Source organism: Myotis daubentonii, chromosome 11, assembly GCF_963259705.1.
Source record: "Myotis daubentonii chromosome 11, mMyoDau2.1, whole genome shotgun sequence".
Classification (NCBI taxonomy): domain Eukaryota; kingdom Metazoa; phylum Chordata; class Mammalia; order Chiroptera; family Vespertilionidae; genus Myotis; species Myotis daubentonii.
The window spans coordinates 10,144,913-10,168,973 of NC_081850.1; the positions used below are offsets into that span (position 1 = coordinate 10,144,913).

Consider the following 24,061-nt stretch of genomic DNA (forward strand, 5'->3'; position numbering starts at 1 on the left):
TCCACAGGTCCATTAGCTCAGCCTCTGAATGCATGCATTTCATGCAATGCCCACCAAACTCCCTCAGACCATTCATTTCCCAAGGGCCGCTGGGGGGAGGGCACAGCCCCTTGGCCCTCAGACAGCCTGCTGTCTTGTTTCAAACCCAAGCCCTTGTCAGCAGTCTGTGAGTCAGCTTAACACAGAAAGCGGGGAAAGGAAAAACATCCAAGGGTCTCAACAGACAACACTAAGCCCCATACATTTTATCCCTATTCGTAAAACGCTCAAAGAGTTTCATTTATTTAAGCAGTTTGGTGCTTTCTACTGAGTGGCTTTTATTTATTTGTTTGCTTGTTTGATTATTTATTTATTCTTAAGCATCCAAATAATTGTGAGAGGTGCACTCCCCCAACCGACTCCACCTCAGTGACACCTGGGGGAGGTCCTCACCCACAGGGACGCCGCAGCCCAGGGGTCTGAGAAAGGGAGAGCGATGGAGAGCTGGCTGGGACTCACTCACAACCTGCGGCCTTTCTTCCCGTCCACCTGTCTCAACCTGGAACATCTGGGGAGTGTGGGGTTTGTAAAACTGTGAGTCACAGGAGAAAAATGACTGAGAGCCACTTCCCTACTCTCTGAAGAGGGATGAATGAACCGGTTCTGCCCCTATGAGCCTCCAGGTCTGCAGAGAGGACACAGAGGAGCAGCTCTCCCTCAGACGCTCAGGGCGGGGAGGGGCGGGCAGGCGGGCGGGCCCTCACCTCTATTTTCTGATAGACCTCCTTGAACATCCCAGGGATGACGTACTGACGCTCCACCGCCTGGATCTCCTCTCTCGTTGGCCAGATATCCTTCAGAAACACCTGCTGTCCCTTTGCATTCACCCCTGGGGGAGAAATGTTTATTAATGAGAAAACTTCATTTAACAGCCTTTTTCTTTATTCCACACAGTCGAGTCTTGTTCTTGGCGGTAGTTCTATCTATCAAGTCCATGCCGACACTGCAGGGTGAACCCTAAATCACGGCCCCGAGGAAACACAGGGCAGGTGTCAGAGCCTCGGCCACAACATTTCGGTCAGCTGGTCAGCATAGAACCTGGCTTTATGTGTTTCGTTTATAGACGCCTTAGTTAATAGATGTTGTTGATGCATTAACATCGAACTCCCTGCCTGAGGAAGCCTACCGAGCACCAGACACCTCACAGGCTCGCTGGCTCAGGGACAGGAGGCAGCGCGTCCGCACTCTACTTGGGGGCCTGAAACAGTGGCCTCGCCTACAGGCAGCACAACAACGCAAACACCCTGGCACGAGTAGACCGTGAACAGGTCACTCAGTTACAGGACGACAGCTGAGGTAAGCAGGCGGGGGCTGCCTCGTGTGACTTCCGCTGAGAAGGTGCACCTTGCGTGACTCGGTTTCCCCGCTCTGTGCGCGCCTGAGAATGACCTCAGAAGCATGACGAGCATTGACGTGGGGGATAAAATACATTCTAGTGAGCAGGCCAATTTGCGCATATGGGATACACAGATAATGAGTCCCACCTGTGCCGCTAAGTTATGATTTCCTAGAGGTCAGCTGAAAGGGCATTGTTTTCATATAATCTAATTTGCATACAGTGAATTGAGAAGGGGGATAGGAAGCAAGAAAACCAGAGGTAAGGAGACAAAGCATCCTTTTCTCTGAATCTGGGGAGGTTAAACTGTCTGAAGGTGTTCCCACAGAGGGCATATGTAAGCAATGCCTATCATTAGATTAAAGCAGGAGATGGAGAAGGGGACTGGAGAAGCTGTCAGAAGAGCAAGCGCTCTATTACTCTCTGCACTTCTTTTCTGTCACCTTCTTTATTTCAGTTATGTCTGGCTGTGTGCTGAGGAATAAAGAAAAGACTCTCCTCCCTTGTCATCTTACCTCTGGAAGTTCTAGGCTTCATTATTTACTAAGGAAAGCACTAGTTCTCTTCCCATTCTATTTTCAAATTCATTGGGGGAAAATTATAACCCCATAAACCAAGTCTTACCCAGTGGCTCTTTCTCAAAGTCGATCTTGATGGTCCCAGCAATTGCATACGCTATCACCAAGGGCGGAGAGGCTAAATAGTTGGCCCGGGTATTGGGGTGGACTCGACCTTCAAAATTCCTGTTCCCGGATAGCACTCCGACAGCGACAAGGTCTCCCTGTGTGAGGCGAGAGGGAATCGGGTCACAGGAAACGAGATTGCCCCGGCGGCTCGTTTTAGGCCATTTGCTGAGTTTTCCCATCGCCAGGATGTAGCTCTTCAAGCTTCCCTGGCCCTGGTCCTCTCCTCTACAGGAGAGCGCCCGGGGGTGTCCCTGGGGGAGACCATCCGTGTCAAAAGACACAGAGAGACACGGTCACTGGTTTCTGCTCATGAGGAGATGCCAGGTAGGTCAGGAGGCAACGTCCTAGTTCTGTTGCTGCCTGGGGCCTGAGAACAGGTGGGGATGACCAAAAGTTAAAGCTACAGGCAGCCACGCTGACTTACATGGATTCTGTAGTTCACGCAAAGCAAACCTAATGGTATTTGAAAACGCTGCAGAAGTTATGGGACAAAACCTAAGCCAATGCAAGTGAGTTTACATTCATGTGGGTGGAGACCTCTCTGACTCGGAACCAGTTTTCAGATTAAACAATCTGGAGTCAGAACTTGCATTCATTCCCAGTTGTGTCCAGGTGCCACACTGTCTTTGATGTCCATTCTCCTCTCAATGCCCGCAGGCTGTGAAACGGTGCTTTTACCACCTCCAGTGTACAGTCGTGGCCATGCAGGTAAAGAGAGGCTCGTTAACTTGCCCGAGGTTATCTAACGAGTAAGTTCAGCTGGACTTCAAGGGCCGTACATCTAACCCCATCCCCTGCTTCCCTAAACCTTCTTGAAATGACCGGTGTTTTGGTCACACGTCATAGGAGAAGAGGCCACAGCTCTGAAGACCCACAGGCCCTTAGTTACCTGCGTGATGGCTTCCACCACAGGCTCGGGTAAGGGCCCGCTGTTGCCAATGCAGGTCATGCACCCATAGCCCACGACATCAAACCTGGAAGCACAAGGGAGAGTTCTCAGTGCGCCCTCTGCTGGAACAGCTCCCGCAGAGCGCTGACTTCAAGAGGAGAGCGGCTCCGGAAACAAGCCTGGGACAGTGCCGCTGCTTTAACGCGTTCATTCCCGGAGCATTTTCATACATTATTCATCCATTCTAGATCATTCCATTAGACTCCCTTTTGAGTAAATTATAAAAATAAGTCTAAGTGAAAGTGGAAATCGGATATGCCACTTCTTGCTCTATTCACTGTTTTTATCATATATTATTCCTAAGGGTTTCTGACTAGTATGATGCACATGAATAAAACCTGTCATCCGAATTAGGAATAACGGGGAAGCTGGGGAAACTGTATCTGGAGACAAATAACTAAAGTACCCGAGGAAAGAGAACATCTTAGCCAGGGTAACAATGCTTTCAAACCAAAGGGCAGCTCTCAGGGCAGAACCAACGCTGGCCCCCGGCACAGGGCGGGAGCAGCACCCACCACCGCACAGGCTGGATCCCCTGCCCTGCACTGCCCTTCGCGGGCACCTTCGTACGATGAACCGCTAGTGCAATCGAGGGTCCTACTCTGTGGGAATGCGAGGGTTTAAGGTCACTCACCATCTGACAAAATACTACGGAACTGGATACCATCAGATGAGCTTACGTCAGTTACAGGTGACCCAGCAAGATACATGTGGAAGACGACACAACAAAGGCAACGGCGTAAAAGAAAACTCTCCTCACCCCAGCTGGGACAGGTAAGGCATGACTCCGCTCTCCCGCAGGTAGTAGGTGACCACGCCGCTCCCAGGAGACAGGCTGGTTTTGATGTAAGGCTTCACGGTCAGGCCGGCGTCCACGGCTTTCTTGGCTAACAAGCCTGTGGACGGTAAACACAGACACATGTGGGTGGCCGCCTACTCTAGGTACCGGGGACATTCAAGAACGACACTGGCTCTTCAGTCTGCATTTCCGGCCCCTGCCAGACCAAGCCCCGTTCCTGTGGGCACTTCCTGCTATTTCTGCAGCTTATTAGAAATGCAAAGCTCACTGGCCCAAGTCACTCACATGTGTGCAGTAAACTCAAAAGCGGCCGTGAAAGTGAAGAAAGAGGTGTGTGTGTGTGTGTGTGTGTGTGTGTATTTTAAGCGATAAACTGTTTAGGGATATGTTACAAAATGAGTTTTTAATTTGGGGAGGGAGAGCAATCTTTCTAAATATCTTTTATTTGGATGAAAATTCTAATTGGAAGGGCCCTTCTTAAAGCATCTGAATGGTGCACTGGCTGGTGAGGCGTACAGTCGGTCTAGATGTAAAAATGTCTTAAAGTGGAAGAGCAGGAGCTCCTGGGCCACAAGACTTCCACAAACACAGCCCGTTGCAGGGGCCCTGGGGCCCTGGGTGCGCTGTCTGAGGCTGTACCAGAGGCAGGAAGAAATGAGGAGAGGGCTGTGAAGACAGAAAGCTACAGACGCGCTGGTGACTGCTCTGGAGGAGCCTGGTCGGCTTAGCTGGCAACAGCTGACTCCTTGGTTTTCCTGTGCACTGTCCAGCGCATAAGGAAAGGGCTGTTGTAACTCCATCATCCATGGACATGCAGCTCCACAGGAACTGTGGGGGAGGCTCAGAAATGTGGAAACTTAAAGAGACCTTACAGTAACAAAAGTCTGGATGCAAATGTTAGCTACTTAATCAGAATTGCATAGGCCTGTGCCCTGACTGAGGTGCTCAAGACAACAAATCTAAGCCTGAATTCCACTGAACAAAAGGGCTCAGCAGGGGTGGTACAGAGACCGGCCTGCGACGGGAAATTAGTGTTTTTTCTTCTAAAGTCTGACATAAGGTTCTGGGCTTTACCAGAAATCCATCTTCTTTTGCTTCCTTCTACTTATTTTCTGTGTTAATTCTAACCACAGTTATGCATTATTCCACTTTAAATACTTTGCTTTGGACACAATTTATTGTAAACATTTCTGGGCCAATAAATTCCTTCATCTGGGAAAGGAAAGGTTCAGGGAACCCCATGCTGAGCCCCTGGGTCGTGTCTTGGGGGATTTCCACCCTCATGTCCACATGACCACGAGGGGGGTTTCAAACGCGCTCACCTGCCCCTAGCATCACGGACGGATTGCTGGTGTTCGTGCAGCTAGTGATGGCGGCGATGACCACGGAGCCGTGAGCGAGGGTGAATTCGCTGTTGTTGTAGATAAACGTCTTATGGTCGTCATGACGGTCCGGAGCAACCTGGAACCCTTTAAACCCTTGCTACAGGAAGAAAAAATAGGTATTTTTTCAAAAGTTCTCCTTTAAAAGATGAAGAAATACTTTGGGAACTGTAACATTAACGGGCAATTCTTAACAAAACATAAATATCTTGGCCAATGAAATCCAAAATGCTACAGTGAAAGTAAAGTTTTCTTTAGTCTTTTAAAACCTTTACAAACAGCAGCCATAATGCTAAATCTTACTCTTGCTTCGAAATTAGCAATTACTTCCTTTCTACCTGAAGACCGGAAATGTTAAAACTACAAATTTAAAGTTAGTCTCAGTAGAATTCGATGGCATTATTATAGTTTAATGAGGTCACTGATTCTAACCAGATGGAAATTTAGAAAAAGGGGCCATTTGGGTCAGAATCAGCCAATCAAGTGCCACGAAGGTTCCAGCGAAGGAGATGCCTGTCCGCTCTGAACCGGAGGCCACCTTGCGAGCAGGGAACGGAAGGAACAGAAGCACAAGGGCCAGCAAAGCGTGGCGCGTAGAGGGGAGGGTGTGGGAGCGTCATGTGAAGGCAGATATGCTCTCAAAGGTGGGCTGGGTTATGCTCACACACGGCCAAGTGCTCCCAGGAGGCTGCTTGGCCACTGGCTGGTGGGGAGGCACTGAGGACGACAGGATGGAGAGGACACGCCCCCCTGCCCAGGCTTCCGGGGGAGTCATCTCGGAGTGGGGTGGACTGAAGCCTGGCCCTAGATGACCGAGCGTGGGGCGGGCCGGGGTGGGGAGGGCCTCCACCTGCTCCCGCCACTGACCTTGGCTCCGAGACAGCTCTCAAAGTCCTTCCTCATGTCAGACACGGCGACTTTGTCCTGAGGCCGCTTGGGTCCGCTGCAGCAAGGCACTACGGTTTTCAAGTCTAACTCCACCACCTGCCGGGAAGGAAAGGAAACGTGGAACCGACGTTATACCCACACAGAAACAGCATAAGCCATGTCAGAGATCTTAAAGCACTGCAATAGTAAAAACCAACACCACCACCCCATTCAAAGCCAGGGAGGTCAGTGTTCATTTCAACTCCTAAGGGATGAATCTCCAAAGATGAAGATGGTCACGCAGGCAGCGAGGGGCAGCTGGCAGCCGTGCCGCTCTCAGGAAGAGCAGGGTGGGCATGTGGCTGCTGCCCAGCGCCTTCCAGCCAGCCGTCTTTGAAAAGCAGCTCCTACACCCTTTTCATTTTAAGTTGATCTGGGATGGGTTTTCTATTGAAATGACACATCACCCACTGTACTTTTTCTAAGATGATTTGGGAGGGATGCAGCCATCAAGTCATCACTGCCAGGAAGTGGGCCCTAGTCTAATGCAGCACTTCCTTCCTCGGTGTCATATGAAGGAAAATGAGGGCCCCACTTAGTGTGCCCTCTGCCCTTGGCTGCTGAGATAAGTGTGGATTCAGTTAGCACCCTAGAAAATGAATGAAGGCTTAGTCATTGGATAAATCAGAACTAGTTGGCCCATTCGTACCTCCATGTCTTTGCCATCTAGATATTTAAAAAGCTAATATTCTAAGTCTGTCCGGGTAATGATGTCACGTAGCAATGCCTGGCTTCCTCTCCCTAGCGACTAGCCTCCTTGGAGTTTCTTTAGTCCAGGAACACGACTTGCTTTATAGCCAGGTGCAAACATTTCACAGTTTAACCAAATGTTGTGAAGCATTTTCACGTGCCTCATCTCATTTGATCCTCACAGAAGTCCTGGAGTAGGTAGATAGGAGACTCGGTAGAATCCTATTTTTTTTTCATTAGCCGGAAAACAGAGATTTAGAAAGCTTAGAAACTTGACCCAACTGAAAAGAAGTAAGAAATGGTGGACCTTGAAAATGACTTCAGGTTTTCTCACTGCGCAGAATACAGTCAAACACTGCTGCAGTTAAATATTTCACCCTTTGCTCTCCCTGCATGATCTACAATAATAATCTGCTTCGTGTTGATATTTACTGCTGTGTTGCTGACAATTACCTGAAAGAGAAGTTGGGGTGCTTCACTGGGCTGGAAAAAGTTTAGCTAAATCAGAAAGCAGGTCTAATTAAGCAAGTTTATTCTTATCTATAAAAGGCTAAGTTGACGTGCACATCGAGATACATATAAAGCTCTCACTGGTGCCAATCGCACGTGTGTGTGTGTGTGTGTGTGTGTGTGTGTGTGTGTGTGTTTCCATCTGTCATTGTCGATTGTGAATTTGGTTGAGACTTCTGTTATAGAGAAAGGGCGAATAGCGAGGTTAAAATATTTCTTCTAATTAATTTCCTTTCAATGTGCACGAATTCATGCACCAGGCCACTAGTCTTTAATAAGGATGAGCTTAGCCTTTAGTCCTTCTAGTGAAGTCCTTCCCCAAGCTCCTCTACCAATTTTCTACAAGTACACCCCCCAAGAAAAACCATGCAGCACTAAAATCACGCCTCAGGAAGAGGAAACACAAGTCCCGTGATGGCGCTCTCATACCTCGGCAAAGTCTGGGTCCTGGGAGGAGTCACTGAAATCCCGAAACATTCCTACAGCCTGCAGATACCTCTTAATGTACTTGACCTTCTCTTCATCACGACCTGGGTGGGCATTTTAAGAGGAAACAAGCAATAGATATTAATACTTCTGGTTAAAGACTATAAGCTACTGCCTCCACCAGCAATTATACAGTGATAGCACTTCACTTTCACACGGCAGGCCTGCTGATGCCACAGCACTCAGGACACTAGTCTGGCTCTAGCCGGTCTGCTGTTCCCTGCGGACTATTAGCTGACCTGTGGTTCCTAAAGAAGAGGCTATGAGAGTCTCCTCCTACCTGTAAGCACTTCCTTCTCTTTATTACGCTCCTCAATTAGGAGCATCCCAGGCCTCGGCACATCCTGCCTCTGCCTTCACCTGGCCAGACTCCCCGCATCCCACATTATTACTGCGAACATAACAGTCCACCCCGATCCCACAAGTCACCAGCTAGGAGCACTCCCTGTGTGCCCGGCACTGTGTGCTACACATTTTGAATGCATGATCTCAATCTCTAATCCCTGACCATGACCTTCGGAGACAACTACGGTTATTATTCTCATTCACAGGTGAGGAAATGGTGGCTCAAGATGAAGTAACTTTCCCATGGAATGCAGCCAGTGAATGACAGAACCAGGATCCGAACCTGAGTTTGACGCCGAAGTCCAAAGTCTTAACTCACAGTGCTGCACCCCCAGGATATGACCCTGAACGCCCAGCCCTTCGTCACAAGCCCCCGGCTGAAGGAGATAACACGCAGGAGGTACGCCCAGAGGGCACGCAGTCCACCCAAGCCTCTGAATAAAACTGTTTGAAAGCCTGATCCTTGGACCCACCACACAGCAGCATTTGTCGTTTGCTGTTTCTTTGACATGATTGTCAAGGTTGTCAGCTTCTAGCAGGGGCCTCACAACAGCCGACTGTCTGAGCTCATTCACGTGCGTATCCTGACCCACTGTTGAGCCCACTGTTGACTCCACCCGGCGCCATCCCTCCACAAAGATGCGCAGGAGAAACTTCGCTTTGGGGTGAGAAGGCTCCACTTCTCGGAGGGGTGGGTTTGTTTCGATTTAATAGAGGCTTCAGACTTGGGGCCCGATCACTACCCGAGTGGCCCCCCTGGAGCCGCAGATGCTCATCTTCACGCTGGATGATTCTGCGGCTTTCTTTCCTCCTGCCCCCCTCCCCGCCACCCCTTCCCCGCTCTTCTTAAGCTTGATTTCCTCAATTATTTATTCTGTCCTTTAATTCCTATATCTTTTTCACTTCAAGTCCTTTGGAAATCAAGGGTGGTAGCAATGAATCGATTCGATGTGGCTGTATCCTGTATAATAAAAGGCTAATATGCAAATTATCCCCTTGACAGGGAGTTTGACTGGGAGTTCGACCAGGGGGCAGGGCCCACCAGCAAACTGCCCACGGCCCCTCCCCCTGGCCAGACCCACCCGTGCACGAATTCATGCACCAGGCCTCTAGTTTATAATAAAAACCTTTTTTTTTTTAATGAGCTTTTCATGACAATGGTAACTCCTCCAGGAGGTTTCTCCTTGGGAAAGTCAGGGAGAAGCTGGGAGTCGGAGTTCGAAGGGGCCTTATGAGACTCATCGGGGATGGGCAGCCAGCTCTTACTTGGCCCACTACTCCTGCTGCGAAAGAACCGCCGCCACTGTAGTAAACACAGGACATGGGTGAGAACGCTGACGTCTGCTCCTTTCTCCTTAATGACTTAGTTACAATTTTCAGAGTCATATGGGAACCAAAAGGTCTCCTCTATCTTTGTCACATAGAAGGAGGTATTAAAAATAAAATTATTTCATGTTACCTTCTTGCTCAATCTGACTCAGTGGCTTCCTAGAACGTGTGGAATAAAATCCTAACTGATCACGGTGGCCTCCGAGCCTGTGTGGATCTGGTTCCTGCCTGCCCACCCCCTAACCTCACCTCCCACGGCCTCAACCCTAGGCTTCCAGAAAATCTGAGCTTTTCCTGATGGCTGTCCCCTACCTACTTCACATCTGCTCATATCCCAGCGGTTATTTTGACTCCACAGAGAGAAGGAAGACATCTGTAAATCGGACCCAGTTCCCCTCAAGGGCTGGAGGCTGCGCCTGCGCCCCATTCTGCACTCCAGGGAACATTACAGAGGGCCCCAGCTTCTTGCGGTGTCACACTCACCTGTCTGCACCAGGTACTTGATGCTAACTTCATCCACCGGGAAAAAGGCAGCGGTTGCGCCATACTCTGGACACATGTTGGCAATCGTAGCTCGGTCAGCGATGGACAGCTGGGCTACTCCTGGCCCGAAGAACTCGACAAACTTTCCCACTACCCCAACCTGGCGGAGGTGCTGAGCGGCAGAATGGAAAGGAGTCAGAGTGGATAGACCACATCTAACATGCAGAACTATCACCTTATCCTCACCTTACAATCCCTACAGACTGACACGGATAAACAGAAATGGTAAGTTAGCTCAACATGTGTTTAATTACTTTAAAAAATAAACCTTGAAAACTAAAGCCAACTAAATATAACACGGTATCCTGACTGGAAGCTGAAACAGAAAAGGGACAATACCAAAAGCACAGGTGAAGTTTCTGCTCGGCTAACAGTGCCATTCGTAAAGATGTCAGCATCTTTATTTTGATAAACGCACTACAGTTATGCCAGGTAGCATTTGGGGAAGCCAGGAGAAAGGTAACAGGAGCTTTCTGTATCATCTTTACATAAACTCTCCTGTAAATCTAGAATTATGTCAAAACCGTTCAAAAAAGTAATGCCATAAACACAAAGAAAACTATTAAGAAAAGGTTTTAAAAATGTGAAACACTTTTTCTGTGATGAGATCACTGGAAATGCCTGGAAGTGCTAAAAATAATTTTTTTTTACTCAAATAAATGTTGACTTGAGTAAGTAAATGGCTATTTTCAAGTGTATGATGAACAAATTTCCTAAACACAGGTACAAGTCAAATGTAACCAAAAGATCCAGTCTGACTCCCCTATCTTTTCTGAGCGAGCCCCCGGCCCTACAGGAAGCCAGTTCCAGGAACTGTGGACAAACACAGGGACAGGCTCTTTGGGTGACGTGAAATTTTGCCACATTTTGTGTGCAAGCCTTACATTATCCCACATTTGAAGAACAATGCACAGACATCTATGATAAGCTAGTGTGTTCAATAAACCTAATTCCAAATTCCATAGAGATCCCATCAAAGGGAGACTTTTCCGGGCCTTCCCCAGTATAGCGTCCATCCCAAATACCCCAAGCCTCCAAACTTACAACCAGAAAAAATTACGTTTGTGATAGTAAGTCAATTACTTTTCCAATAATCTTTCAAAATAAAACTGCTTTCTGCCCTGACCAGTTTGGCTCAGTGGATAGAGCGTCGGCCTGCGAACTGAAGGGTCCCAGGTTCGATTCCGGTCAAGGGCATGTACCTTGGTTGCGGGCACATCCCCAGTGGGGTGTGTGCAGGAAGCAGCTGAATCAATGTTTCTCTCGATGTTTCTAGCTCTCTATCCCTCTCCTTCTCCCTTCCTCTCTGTAAAAAAAACCAATAAAATATATTTAAAAGAAAAAAAAACTGCTTTCTTTTTGCAAAGCAAGCAAATCACATAAAAGAGATTATTTCCTAAAAGGGCTAAAAGAAAAAAAGGGAAAAAAACAGTATTTTCCAGTTTAGAAAAACATCTTTACCACAATGTAACTTACAGTACAGAGAAGGGAATTTAAAAAGCCCAACATTAGTCACAGGAAAAGTCTGTTATTTACATTTAAGGAAGAACCAAGGGGGAAATGTAGTAGAAGTGTAATCAGATGCAAAGGAATGATTCTTACAACCTCAGGGTAGTGGTTATTTCTGGGAACAGAGAAGATAGCTTAAACTGTAAGTATTACACTTCATTTCTTAAAACATACAGAGAGAGCTCTGAAGCAAAATGATACCATCTGTGAAGTCTATGTGGCAGGCATATGAATATCTGTTCACTTCTCTGTACTTGAACTATTTCACAATTTCAAAGGAAGAAGATCCAGCCGGCCGGTGTGGCTCAGTGGTTGAGCACCCACCTATGAACCAGGAGGTCACAGTTTGATTCCCTGTCAGGACACATGCCTGGGTTTCAGGATCCATCCCCCAGTGAGGGGCGTGCAGTAGGCAGCTGATCAATGATTATCTCTCATCATTGATGTTTCTATTTCTCACTCCCTCTTCCTCTTTGAAATCAATAAAAAAATATATTTTTTTTAAAAAAGAAAAAGACCCATGAGGCAATAGAACAGGAAAATGAACATAATTACCTAAGACTTAACCACAGAACTATCCCTTATCCCATCCATTGCATTTGAAAATCATCAACATACGGTTTCCTAGCATTTCCAGAACACACGGAGGCCAAGAGGGACCCATCATGTATTTCCCCCGTTTGCCACTGTGACTCTCCAGGACCACAGAAGAGGCGGCGTCTGTTACCTTGGTGATGGTCAGCACGATGTCAGTGGATGTGACCAGCGGGTGAGGATTGCCCATCAGCCTGTAGCCAATCACCTGCGGAAGCACCATGCTGATTGGCTGACCCAGCATGACAGCTTCTGCTTCGATGCCACCCACACCTGCAAGGAGTGGAAGGACACAAGAATGCTTTCATTACTTCTAGCCGTATCCCCAGGCAGAATTCAGGGTCATTACCAGGCGATAAACCCAGTTACAACGCTACTAGTGACTAGTACAGATTATGCTTCTAAAAGGAGCAATTATCTTCTATCTCCCTCCACAGACTTTTTAATGAGTGTTTCTTCAAGTGTGGTCCCCAAACATCTGTATCAAAATCCCCTTGATTCCACACCAAGTGGATGGCGGGGGTTCAGGAACCTCCACCTGTAACACTCACCCCAGGTGATTTTCACTTATTCTAAATGACCCTGACCCCTATTCCGGTTCACTCTTCCAAACAAAGGCCTGAGGCATTTTTCTGGGCACTGGAAATACAGCAGCAAACAAAGCAGACAAAAACACCTCTCCCATTCTTGTGGTGATGCAAATTCATGCTACTGGGATGTAATGGTACCAACATAAATGAACGTACAAGCTATAGTACGGAACATACGGAAGAACACTCACCCCACCCGAGAACGCCCAAACCATCGATCATGGTCGTGTGCGAGTCCGTGCCCACGAGGCTGTCTGGGTAGTAATATCCATCCTGATCGAATACCACTCTGGCCAAATACTCCAGGTTCACCTGGTGGATGATTCCCGAGCCAGGGGGAATGATCCGCATGTTGCGAAAAGCCTGAGAGCCCCACTAGGATTGAAAAACGGGAAGAACACTCAGAATGCTCCTGTGCAGCCCAGCTCCTGCGCACCTCTCCCTCGCACCCACAGACGGAAAGGATCAACCAATGGACCAAGCTCTGCCCATACCTTTAAAAACTCAAATCGTTCTCGATTCCTTTCAAATTCCAGGTCTTGATTCTTCTGTAAACTGTCTACCCTGTCAGAGAGAAAAGAGTTAGGATGTTACTTGTCAAATTTATTGGAGAAGAATACACAAAAGGGTAATTTTATCTGCAGGCCTGCTGGGTAGTAGTATACATTCATTCACATGGGAAAGGAAAGGTAATTAGCAAAAGTAAAAGAACAATTATTTGATGAAAGTGATCCCTACAATCCCTTTAAACATGGTGGGTAGAAAATGTTAAGTGAATTTAAGTTTAAATTAATTCAATCACAATGTGTGACCCATAGGAACAGACGCTAGGCATTTCTGATGACACCAGCAGCTTAGATATTTAAAGAACCCTTGTTTCTCTACTCCCTGCTCATCCACAACCTCATGACAACTCCCCTCTGGGCTGAGCCATGGCTGGGCTGGCATTTCCATCTGTTTATGTTGGGAGACAGGGAGCAACCGGTGCCAGCAGGGACAGGCATTTACAGAATCATAATCCCTTCTCTCTCGAACAGAGGTCCGTGAAGAGGATGGGGACACCCAAGAATGTCTGTAAGGCTTAGGCTGCATGCCGAGGTTTATGCCAAGTCACTCCGTCCTTCGGGAATGACACCAGCCACTCAGGGCGTCAAGAAACTTCCCAGGATTTTTGTAATCAAACTACATTGTGTTGAGTCAAGGCAGAGTAACTCATCGTTGCAACTTTGCGGGTTCGGCACACAGGGGGCGCTCATAAACTCTATATCAGTGGTTCTCAACCTTCCTAATGCCACGACCCTTTAATACAGTTCCTCATGTTGTGGTGACCCCCAACCATAAAATTATTTTCGTTTCTACTTCATAACTGTAATTTTGCTACTGTTATGAATCGTTATGTAAATATCTGATATGCAGGATGTATTTTCATTGTTATAAATTGAACATAATTAAAGCATAGTGATGAATCACAAAAACAATATGTAAGTATATATGTGTTTTCCGATGGTCTTAGGCGACCACTGTGAAAGGGTCATCAGACCCCCAAAGGGGTCAAGACCCACAGGTTGAGAACTGCTGCTCTGTATCCTGGATTGCGGGAACATGGAAAAGGATAGTAAAATTAGTAGCTAAGACCCAAGGATGACCTCATTAATAGTTAACACTTACTGACATTCCTAGGAACCAGCCCTTCTCTACTCCCTTCTCATCCACAACCTCATGACATGAAAATGAAACTATTCTACATGTTTTATTTTTCTCATTTAGTCTCTATAATGACCCTTTCTTTGAGTTAGGCCCAACTACTATCCACATTTTCCAAGAGGAAACTGAGACACAGAGAGGGTAAAAGCTTGCTCAGGACCACACAGCTAGTAAAGGGTGGAACTGGAACTCAAACCCGAGAGTCTGACTCCAGTATCGATGCTCTAAATCCCTAGGCTGCGCTGCCCTCCTGTAGCTACTGCTACGGAAACAGGAGCGCTCACGGGGGTGGGTCGCAGGAATGACCGCAGCCAGCACAGTAACAGCGGGAGCTGATGTCTAGGATTATGTTGCCGGCGCCAAGTGTGAACTCACTCGCCTGGCACAGGCACTACTGTCACCCCAACGTGCAGAGGAGGAAGCTGAGGCCCAGAAGTTCCGGTAATTTGTCCAAGGTCAGATGCAGGTAAGTCACAGAGCTGAACCCAGGTCTGAAGGGCCTGGGGCCTCACCGTAACCCCCACACCCCTCATCCGCCCCTTTCCTTCACTTACTGGCGACCTCAGCCCACCTTGTGCCGCAGGTACTCAAGGAACACAACATGCAAAAGCAGCATGTGCACCAGCCCCTGGGAGCCCAGAGCCTGGGGAGGGGCAGAACTCAACCAGGTGCTTACAGGAGTGACCATCAGTGTTGTGATTCGGGAAATACGCCCGCCGTGCCGTGGGCACTCAGACTGGGCTCAGAAGCGCCTTCCCAATGGGAATGTCATCGATGTAGTCTGAAGAGGGAGTGGAGGGGAGTCAACCAGATACAAACGGGCAGGCACTCTTTGGGACGAAAAAAGCTGAAGGCACTTATTTACTCTACAAAAACCACTCTCAGTTACCCCCTTTTTCTCTTGATGTGAATATCCTCCAAGAACAGTGCTGGTGGCTTTAATGGAATTAATCCCTGAGGAGCCTTACCTCGGGGGTCCACACACCACAGCCCACAGGCCAGACGCAGTCCAAGACTTGTGTGTGTGGCCTTCAAGCAGAAAATCATTTTTTTACATTTTTAAAGGTTGAAAAAAACAATGTGAGCAGAGACAGTATGTGGCCAGCAAAGCCTGAGCTACTGACCCTTTACCGAAGTTTGCTGATGCCTGACATAGGGATGAATGTGTGGGAAGGTGTGTGTGTTAGAGAAAGGCAGGAGGAAGGAATGGAGAGAGGAGACCCAGTACAGCGGAGCAAGGCAGGACCCCACTGTTGGCCAGGGGCAGTTGCTCCCTAAGGTACTCATCACCTTCTCACCCGGACACCGAGGGCTCCATCCTTCCAATCCCACCTGTCTCTTCAGGTCCAGACCCACAGGCCCAATGTATCCGGGGCATCTGTGTCAGGAATACAAACTGAATGCGCAAACCCTAACGCTTGGCCTTTTCCCTGAATCTTGTCCTCGTCTGTCTGTGCTTACTAACGACCTCCTGTCCTACCCCTTAGCACAGGGGTGGGCAAACTTTTTGACTTGAGGGCCACAATGGGTTCTTAAACTGGACCGGAGGGCCGGAACAAAAGCATGGATGGAGTGTTTATGTGAACTAATATAAATTCAAAGTAAACATCATTACATAAAAGGGTACGGTCTTTTTTTTTTTTTTTTTAGTTTTATTCATTTCAAACGGGCCGGATCCAACCCGCGGGCCGTAGTTTGCCCACGGCTGCCTTAGCAGCGGTGGCTATCAAAGTCTTTATTCCAGAAATAGCCTCCTCACTGGTTTCCCTGTCAGCCTAGTCAATGTACCTTTTGTAACGTCATCAGAATGTTTCCTAAAATAGATCATGCCCATCTTGAATCTGCCAATGACTTCCCATCTTTTAAGTAATATACAAATGTCATGCTTTGAAAAAATACTTCAATCTCAGCTTTTCTTTGTAAGCCCTCTCCTATCCTGCAGTGCAAACTTTCAGCTGCACACACACCGGAGCCCTCACCCTCTCCCCAAGCTTCTGTCCTCCTGCCTTTGCACACTCCCTTCTTTCAGAGTAGATTGCTTTTCCTGGCTCTTCTCTTTGTGATAATCGCCCTACAGGACCTGACTAGGGACACTGCTTGAAGGACCTTCCGCCAGCCCAAGTCAGGATGATCGGGCCCTGGCTACATTTACTAACTGCATTAAAGTTGTATGTTCACTAATCTCCTCCTAGCTAACCTATTTCTTGAACAAATACTGGTACATAGTAGGGCTATTAAGTGGATTTAGCTGGGAAAAAAAAAAGCACCTTGGAATATCATTCTGAATCACAGGCAGCCCCTGCCTCTGGCACCCTGTCACTTCTGCTCTCTGACCACCTGTGACCTAACTCCCAATCATTAGCTTTGTCCTCCTGTCTGCAGCACCTGCGGGTATCAGAGCTCCTCACAGCAGAAGCAGGGATGGAGCGGAACATTCGCCCAGAGAATGCTGGGAACGTCAGTTTGAGATAAACAGCGCATTTACAGAACAAGAGGAAGTCAGGAATGCTTAGGCTATTTTATGATATATTAATTCCAGGCAAAACCGTATTTTCTCATGAAAACAAAACATCGATTGTGCTTACCTTGGCTCAAGTAACTTAGTTCTATTTAGGAACACGAATAAACAGACCTAGGATTCAGATTTTTGCACCACTCAGAATGTCCCCAAATTCACCCAATCTTAGTGAGCTTTTAAGGTCTCCAAATGTGGTGGCCTCACAGATTAAAGAGGAAATTCCTCGTTAGTTACAGAATTTGAATTCAGATTTGGATGGCCTTCAAAGTTTCTGAGGGTTATATTTAATGGTACTCCAGAAATTCACAAACAGTGGAGATAAGTTTTCACACTCACGAAATCTGGTCAAAAATTATTATGATATTCTTGTTGGGATTTTAAAAATAGTTATTTCTAAGATAACTTTGTAAAACCTTACAATAATGTGTTAGTTAGATCCTCAATGCCTAAAGATGATGTGAGGTGAATTAATATCATTCAAACCAGGCAAAGAGCTGGGAAGTATTTAACTGAGAAAATTTACCACCCTACCACCTCTACCCCGTTTTTCTACTTCATTTCTGGAAACAGCTGGAAATACGCCCACGGCACACAGTTCCACAAAGATTGAGACATATCCCATTCGATTCCTTACAAACATGAGGAAAGAGAATAGGAGATCAAATTGCAAAACTGAACTCAAGAAATAAAACAAAACTACACCAATGAAAATACTTCTAACAGAAATGTTCTTGTTTAATTACAAAAAAACAACACAGGTCTGCTAGATTTGGGTATCAATTTAGAATCATAGTTCACCTTAGATTTGCTGTTTTCATAAAAATGTTTTTGTACTACAGTATAAATAGAAATGCCCATAAAAAATTAAAATCAGAGTTGATGATGTCAAGGTTTAAAAAATAAAAAAAATCACACTGAACTTGGTGGTAACCAAAAATCATTAATTGCTTAAGTCAGGAGCTCTATGAATTGAGAGGAAAGACTTGAGACATTAAAACAATTGCAATTCTGTCTTCACCAGGCCAGCAAAATGAGGTAAATACAGCTACAATGAGAGTTTCCAAGAAAGATCAAGTAGGCCATGAATTTGTGAGGCTACTTTTTATGGCTTCTGAAGTGGGACTTTAGGAAAACATCATTAATCTCAAATAGGACATTTTGTGTATCTATTTTTAACTCTTCCTTTGAAATCCAACATTAAATTAAGTTCATCTGATTTAAGAGGGGGGTGGGGGAGGGACATGTTGCCTAAGGATGGGTTTAAGAGTCCAAAGGGAAGGAAGAGCTGGCAAGCATCCAGTCTGTTTGTTCCAAGAACGGTCAGTTACGGACAAAGCAGGTTTCTCTTTATCTTGGATTTATCTGGTTTGGATATTGGCAACACCAACTGGAGAGTGACCAGTTTCTACATTTCTCTGGAGGCTGTATAGAACCTGCTTAAATCCCCAAAGAAGCAAATAACGGTTTCCTTTTTCCCTTTGGATTGTTTCATATTCTTAAATATCTTATTATAAAACTAGAAGCTCAATGCACGAAATTCGTGCAAGAATAGGCCTTCCTTCCCCCGGCTGCCTGCACCAGCTTCCCTCTGGCACCCGGAACCCGGGCTTCCCTTGAAGCCCTGGCTTCGTCTAGAAGGTCTTCGTCTGGAAGGACGTCTGGTCTAATTAGCATATTATGCTTTTATTATTATAATAGCTTCTTATTGCAAAAATAAAAAGCAATTACAATCCTAGAAATAACTGCACCTCACTTTCTAATATTTTAATCTCTGCGTAACTTTTCATTCTAGCTGACATCATTCTATATATGCAATTTAGACCTGCCTCATTGAGCTGTATGACATAAGCAGGTTCCAAGTATTATGTAGCACATTTTAAGTATAACTGTAAAAGTTATCTTACAATTTACTTAAAGGACATACAATAATTTAATAAATCATTCTCTTTTATTGTATAATTAGAACACTTCTACATTTTTATTATTATAAATACTTTAATGAACACTATTAAATCATTAAGCTTTTCTCTGTATCTGTACCAGTTAAGCTTGGAAGTGGAAATTCCAGTACATAGGTTATTGTAGTTTTTAAGGATCTTGATACATACTGCTTTCATCATTTCTAAATTATAGTGCTATCGGCAGTGCATAAAAATGTCACCTTCATTACACCTTTATAATTAATAATGTTTATTTTCTAATCTTGAGTATATTGATTTCCTTTTGTTCATGTGATGTATCACTTTAATCAATTTGCTATGTTGAACTATCACTGTGCCTCTGGAATGAACCACACTTGATCACGACGTATTTTTTTAATGTATTGTTGTATTTGATTTGCTAGTATTTTGGTTAAGATTTTTGCATCTGTATCGATCAGAGGTATTAGTCAGTAGATTTCCTTTTTTTGTGTTATCCCTGCCAGGTTTTAATATCAAGATAGTATTAGCCTCGTAAAAATGAGTTAGTTAGGAAGTACCTCATCTCCTCTAATTTTTTTGAAAGATGTTGAGAAAAATAGGTATTAGATTTTTTGAGTGTTTGATTAGAATTCACTAGTGAAGCCATCCAGTCCTGGGGTTTTATGCCTTTGGAGGTTTTAGATTGTTTCAATTTCCTTACTGTTGATTGGTCTATTTAGATTTTCCAGTTCTTTTTTAAAAATACTTTTTATTAATTTCAGAGGAGGAAGGGACAGTGAGAGTGAGATAGAAACATCAATGATGAGAATCACTGATTGTCTGCCTCCTGCATGCCCCCTACCGGGAATTGAGCCCACAACCCGGGCATATGTCCTGACCAGGAATTGAACAGTGACATCATGGTTCATGGGTCAGTGCTCAACTACTGAGCCACACCATATGGGCATAGATTTTCCAGATCTTTATGATTCAGTCTGGAAAGATTATATATTTCTAAGAACTTTTCCATTTCTTCTAGGTTATTAAATTTGGTAGCATATAGTTTTTCATAGTATTCTTATATGGTCCTTTGTATTTCTGTGGTGTCCACTGTAACTTCTCTTTTTCATTTCTGATTTTGTCTATTTGAGTATTTCTTTTTTTTCCTTAGTGAGTCTAGACAGTTTGTCAATTTTATTTATTTTTTAAAAACTACCTCTTGCATTAATTTTTCTATTGTCTTTTTCTTTTCTATTTCATTTAGTTCTGCTCTAGTTTCTATTATTCCCTCCCTTCTGCTGACTTTGGTCTTTGTTCTTTTTCTAGATCCTTATGTTGAAATGTTAGGTTACTTAGAATTTCTCTTTTTTCTTAAGATAAGCCTGTAATGATATAAATTTCCCTCTTTTCGCCACTTTGGCTATATCCCTAAAGTTTTGATATGTCATAATGTTATTCTCATTTGTCTATGTCTTTTGATCTCTCCTTTTATTTCTTCTTTGACTCAGTCATTGTTTAGTAACATGTTTAATCTCCACATATGCATAGCTTTTCCCACTTTCCTTTTGTAGTTGATTTCCAATTCCAATGCATAGTGGTCAGAGAATATGCTTGATGAGATTTCAATCTTAAATTTGTTGAGGCTAGCCTGGCCAAGTGTGGTTCCATGGTTGAGCATCAACCCGGAGATTAGAATTCACAATCCAGAGCACATACCTGGATTGTTGTCTTCGTTGCCACCTGGGGTCATGCAGGAGGCAGCTGATCAATGATTATCTCTCATCATTGATGTTTCTCTCTCTCTCCCTCCTTATTCCTTCCTCTCTGAAATCAACAAAAATAAATATATATATTTTTAAAAATTTGCTGAGGCTAGTTTTGTTTCCCATCAGATGGTCTACTCTTGAGAATGTCCCATGTGCAATAGAGAATAATATATAGTCTGGTGTTCTGGGATGAAATACTCTGCAAATGAGTTTATGACCATTTAGTCTAAGTGTGGTGTAAGACCAACACTTTCTTTTTGATTTTCTGTTTGGATGATCTATCCATAGCTATCAATAGGATATTTAGGCCCCCTACAGTTGTCATGTTTTTGTCAGTTTCTCCCTTAAGTTCTGTTAGTAGTTGCTTTAGATATTTTGGTACTCCCTTACTGGGTGCATACTTATGGATGTGTACTATCTTCTTGATGTATTGTCCGCTTTATCATAATAAAATGTCCATCTTTGTCTGGTTACTACTTATTTTGATATCTATTTGTCTTATGTAAGTATGGCTACACCTGCTATTACTTTCTACCTTTTCACTCTGAGCCTATCTTTGTCTTTGTAGATTAGATGTATCTCTTGAAGGCAGCATATGGTTGGGTTTTGTTTTCCGATCCAATTGCCACTCTGTGCCTTTTTATTGATGAATTCAGAGCATTCACATTGAGGGTGATATTGATGTATGAGTATTTCCTATAGCCATTTAAACCTTTGCTTTCTGGTAGCTCTGTGTCTCTACTGTTTTTTCCCTTGGGCTTCTGTCTGTTATTTTAGTTTCCTATAATGTTTTCCTGGTTTCTCTTTATGTTAGATTTTTGTTGTTGTTGTTGTTGTAACCATTGGGTTTATGTAATAGAAAGTTTCATATATGCAGCAGTCATTTTGCTTCTGGTTGCATCTTATCTCTATTGCTCTGTGCAAATTCAGACCTTTCCCCCCCTCCTTTTATATTTTTGTCACATATTATCTTTTTATGCTGTGAGTGCATTTCCAAATTGTAGTAGCTATGTCTTTTCTTTTTTAAAAATGTTTTTACCTCTTTTAATCTTTACACTACACTGAAGGGTATAATATTCTACTCTATTCTACAAGATTGCAATTTCCTGTTTCTGTCTGTCCATGAGTCATCTTACGCATGTCTGCTTGTTTCAGGTAACCTCCTTCAGCATTTCCTGTAATGCAGGACTTGTGGTGATGAATTCCCTTAGCTCCTGTATATGGAAAAGTCTTTATTTCTTCTTCATATCTAAAGGACAACTTGGTTGGATATATTATTCTTGCCTGGTAATTTCTCTCTTTCAATAGTTTGAATATTTTATTTCACTCTCTCCTAGCTTGTAGGGTTTCTGCTGAAAAATCCTATACTTTAATGAGATTTCCTTTATAGTTTATTATCTTCTTTGGCTGCCATGAGAATTATTTGTCATTAATTTTTGACAGTTTTAATATATGCCTTAGAGAAGGCCTTTTTGGATTGAGATACTTAGGTGTTCTGTTAGCTTCTTGGATTCGAGGATCCATCTTCCCATAGGTTTGGGAAGTTCCCTTTGACTATTTGTTTGAACAGGCTCTCGGTTCCTTTCTCCCTCTCTTCTCCTTCTGGCACACCCACTATTCTTATATTGCTCTTTCTGATGGAGTCCAATAGTTCTCTAGAGTTCTTCCATTTTTATTTTTTACTCTCAAATCTTTCTTCTTCCATCTGTGCCATTTCTAGATTTCTATCTCGAAAATCACTACTGTTCCCTCCATCTAGTCAGCTCTTCTTCCTAAGCTCACTAATTCATTCTTCATCTCTTTTATTTAGCTCTTCAGCTCCTAAATTTCTATTTGGTTCTTTTTAAAAATTTCAATCTCTTTGGTTTGTGGATTTTATTTCCGAGTTCATTAAACTGCCTGAGTTTTCTTGTATCTCACTGAGGGTTTTTTTCAGAAATGCAATCTAGAATTCTCTGTCACTTAAGTCACACATTTCCCTGTCTTTATTTTTTGGAGATTTTTCATTCCTTTCTGAGCTGCCTTGCTACCTTGGTTATTCGTGGTATTTGATGGATTGTGTCTCTGCCAAGGCATTTATGGGAATGGAATCTGCCTTTTAAAGAGTGTTTAGCGCATCTGTCAGCAGGTTGATAGGAAGGTCTTTCTTTTGGTTTCCAGTAGGTGGCCCTGGCATGTTTTCATTTCATCTTGAACTGCTCCGACTTCTCAGCTCTCTGCAGGGCAGTGGAAAGTGCCCTGTAGTCCCTGGGGAGGTGGGTGTCCCCTCACCGGGTCACCTGGGTCTCCGGGCACCACGCTCAGGGGTAAATGTGGTGGGCAACGGTGCTCCACGCTGGTGGAATCCCGCACTGCATCCGGCAACTGCATGCTGCTGGCCGTGCTGCACTGGCTAAGCCTCTGCGGGACTCAGCTGCAATGGGTTGGGATGGGCTGGGCTGGGAGAGGCCAATTCATGCATTTATGGCTTTGTTCTCCTCCCACTAATAGCAGCTGCCACAGCTCTAATGCCAGACTTCTGTATTTCTACTCGCCACTGGGATTAGCCACAGCGTGCGCCTGCTGCGCGGGGAGGAATGTTTCTCCTTCTCCAGTTCTCAGGGCTGTAGATCCTGTGCTCTGTAACCCACACTTGCCGCTAGAGCTTCTGCTGGGGGCAGGTGTGAGCTTTGGGAGGGTGAGGGAAGGCAAGTTCTGTGGGGGAGAGAGGGAGGCTCTATGGCTTTGTTTAGTGCCTGGTAATGGCAGCTGCTGATCCGCAGCTGCTGCAACTGTCTTGTCTCTGCCCATTACTGGGTTCAGCTGTCATATGTGCTGGCCACTCAGGCAGGAATGTTGATTCTACCCCCTACTCCTCAGGACTGCAGAGTGTGCCCACCGTAACCGATTCCTCCAGCTCCCGAGTCTCGCAGTGAGCTCCAGGCTGCCTCTGTGACCCCCGTCTTTCTTTGTTCCTCCCCCTTCCCTCTTCCCCTTGGCTCTGACTCTCCCACCTTCAGATGCTTCAATGTGTGGATCTCTCAGACGCGCTTGTGTGTTAAGCAGGGAATCCTCTGTTGAATTTCAGCTGTTCAACTTCTAGCTTCAAGGGAAGAGGTCAGAAGGACCTCTCTCAATGCCATGCTGCTGACATCACCTTCCACACCCCCCTTTATATATTAACAATATTAACCCATGGCCATATTTGTTGCAAATATTTTTCAAGTTATTTCCTGTTAACTTTGAAGTCATTAAATCTATAGATTTCCCCCCTTTTTGTTTTATGCATTGCTTCAAAATTTAGAAAGGTATGTCTCATAAAGATATTTGACACATTTTCTTGAATTTTCTTCCAAATTTAATGATTTAATTTTTTAATATTAATGCTTTAATTCATATGAACTGCTACATCTATCAAATAATTAATTTTCCCAGCATTATATGCAGAATAATTCTTTCCTCACTGATAATTGATAAGA

At 44.9% G+C, this 24,061-nt stretch overlaps 1 protein-coding gene across 1 annotated transcript in view; it reads right to left on the reverse strand.

Moving 5' to 3' along the window:
• Positions 1-24,061, reverse strand: part of ACO1 (aconitase 1) — a 61,512-nt gene that overhangs the window by 14,658 nt on the left and 22,793 nt on the right. The window contains exons 5-15 of the mRNA XM_059656491.1: positions 13,209-13,278; positions 12,906-13,089; positions 12,258-12,397; positions 9,962-10,133; positions 7,748-7,848; positions 6,059-6,175; positions 5,132-5,291; positions 3,771-3,906; positions 2,951-3,035; positions 2,000-2,156; positions 744-868 (exon numbers count right to left, since the gene is read on the reverse strand). Of these exons, the coding sequence (XP_059512474.1) occupies positions 744-868; positions 2,000-2,156; positions 2,951-3,035; positions 3,771-3,906; positions 5,132-5,291; positions 6,059-6,175; positions 7,748-7,848; positions 9,962-10,133; positions 12,258-12,397; positions 12,906-13,089; positions 13,209-13,278 (1,447 nt within the window). The remainder of the gene's footprint in view (positions 1-743; positions 869-1,999; positions 2,157-2,950; positions 3,036-3,770; positions 3,907-5,131; positions 5,292-6,058; positions 6,176-7,747; positions 7,849-9,961; positions 10,134-12,257; positions 12,398-12,905; positions 13,090-13,208; positions 13,279-24,061) is intronic.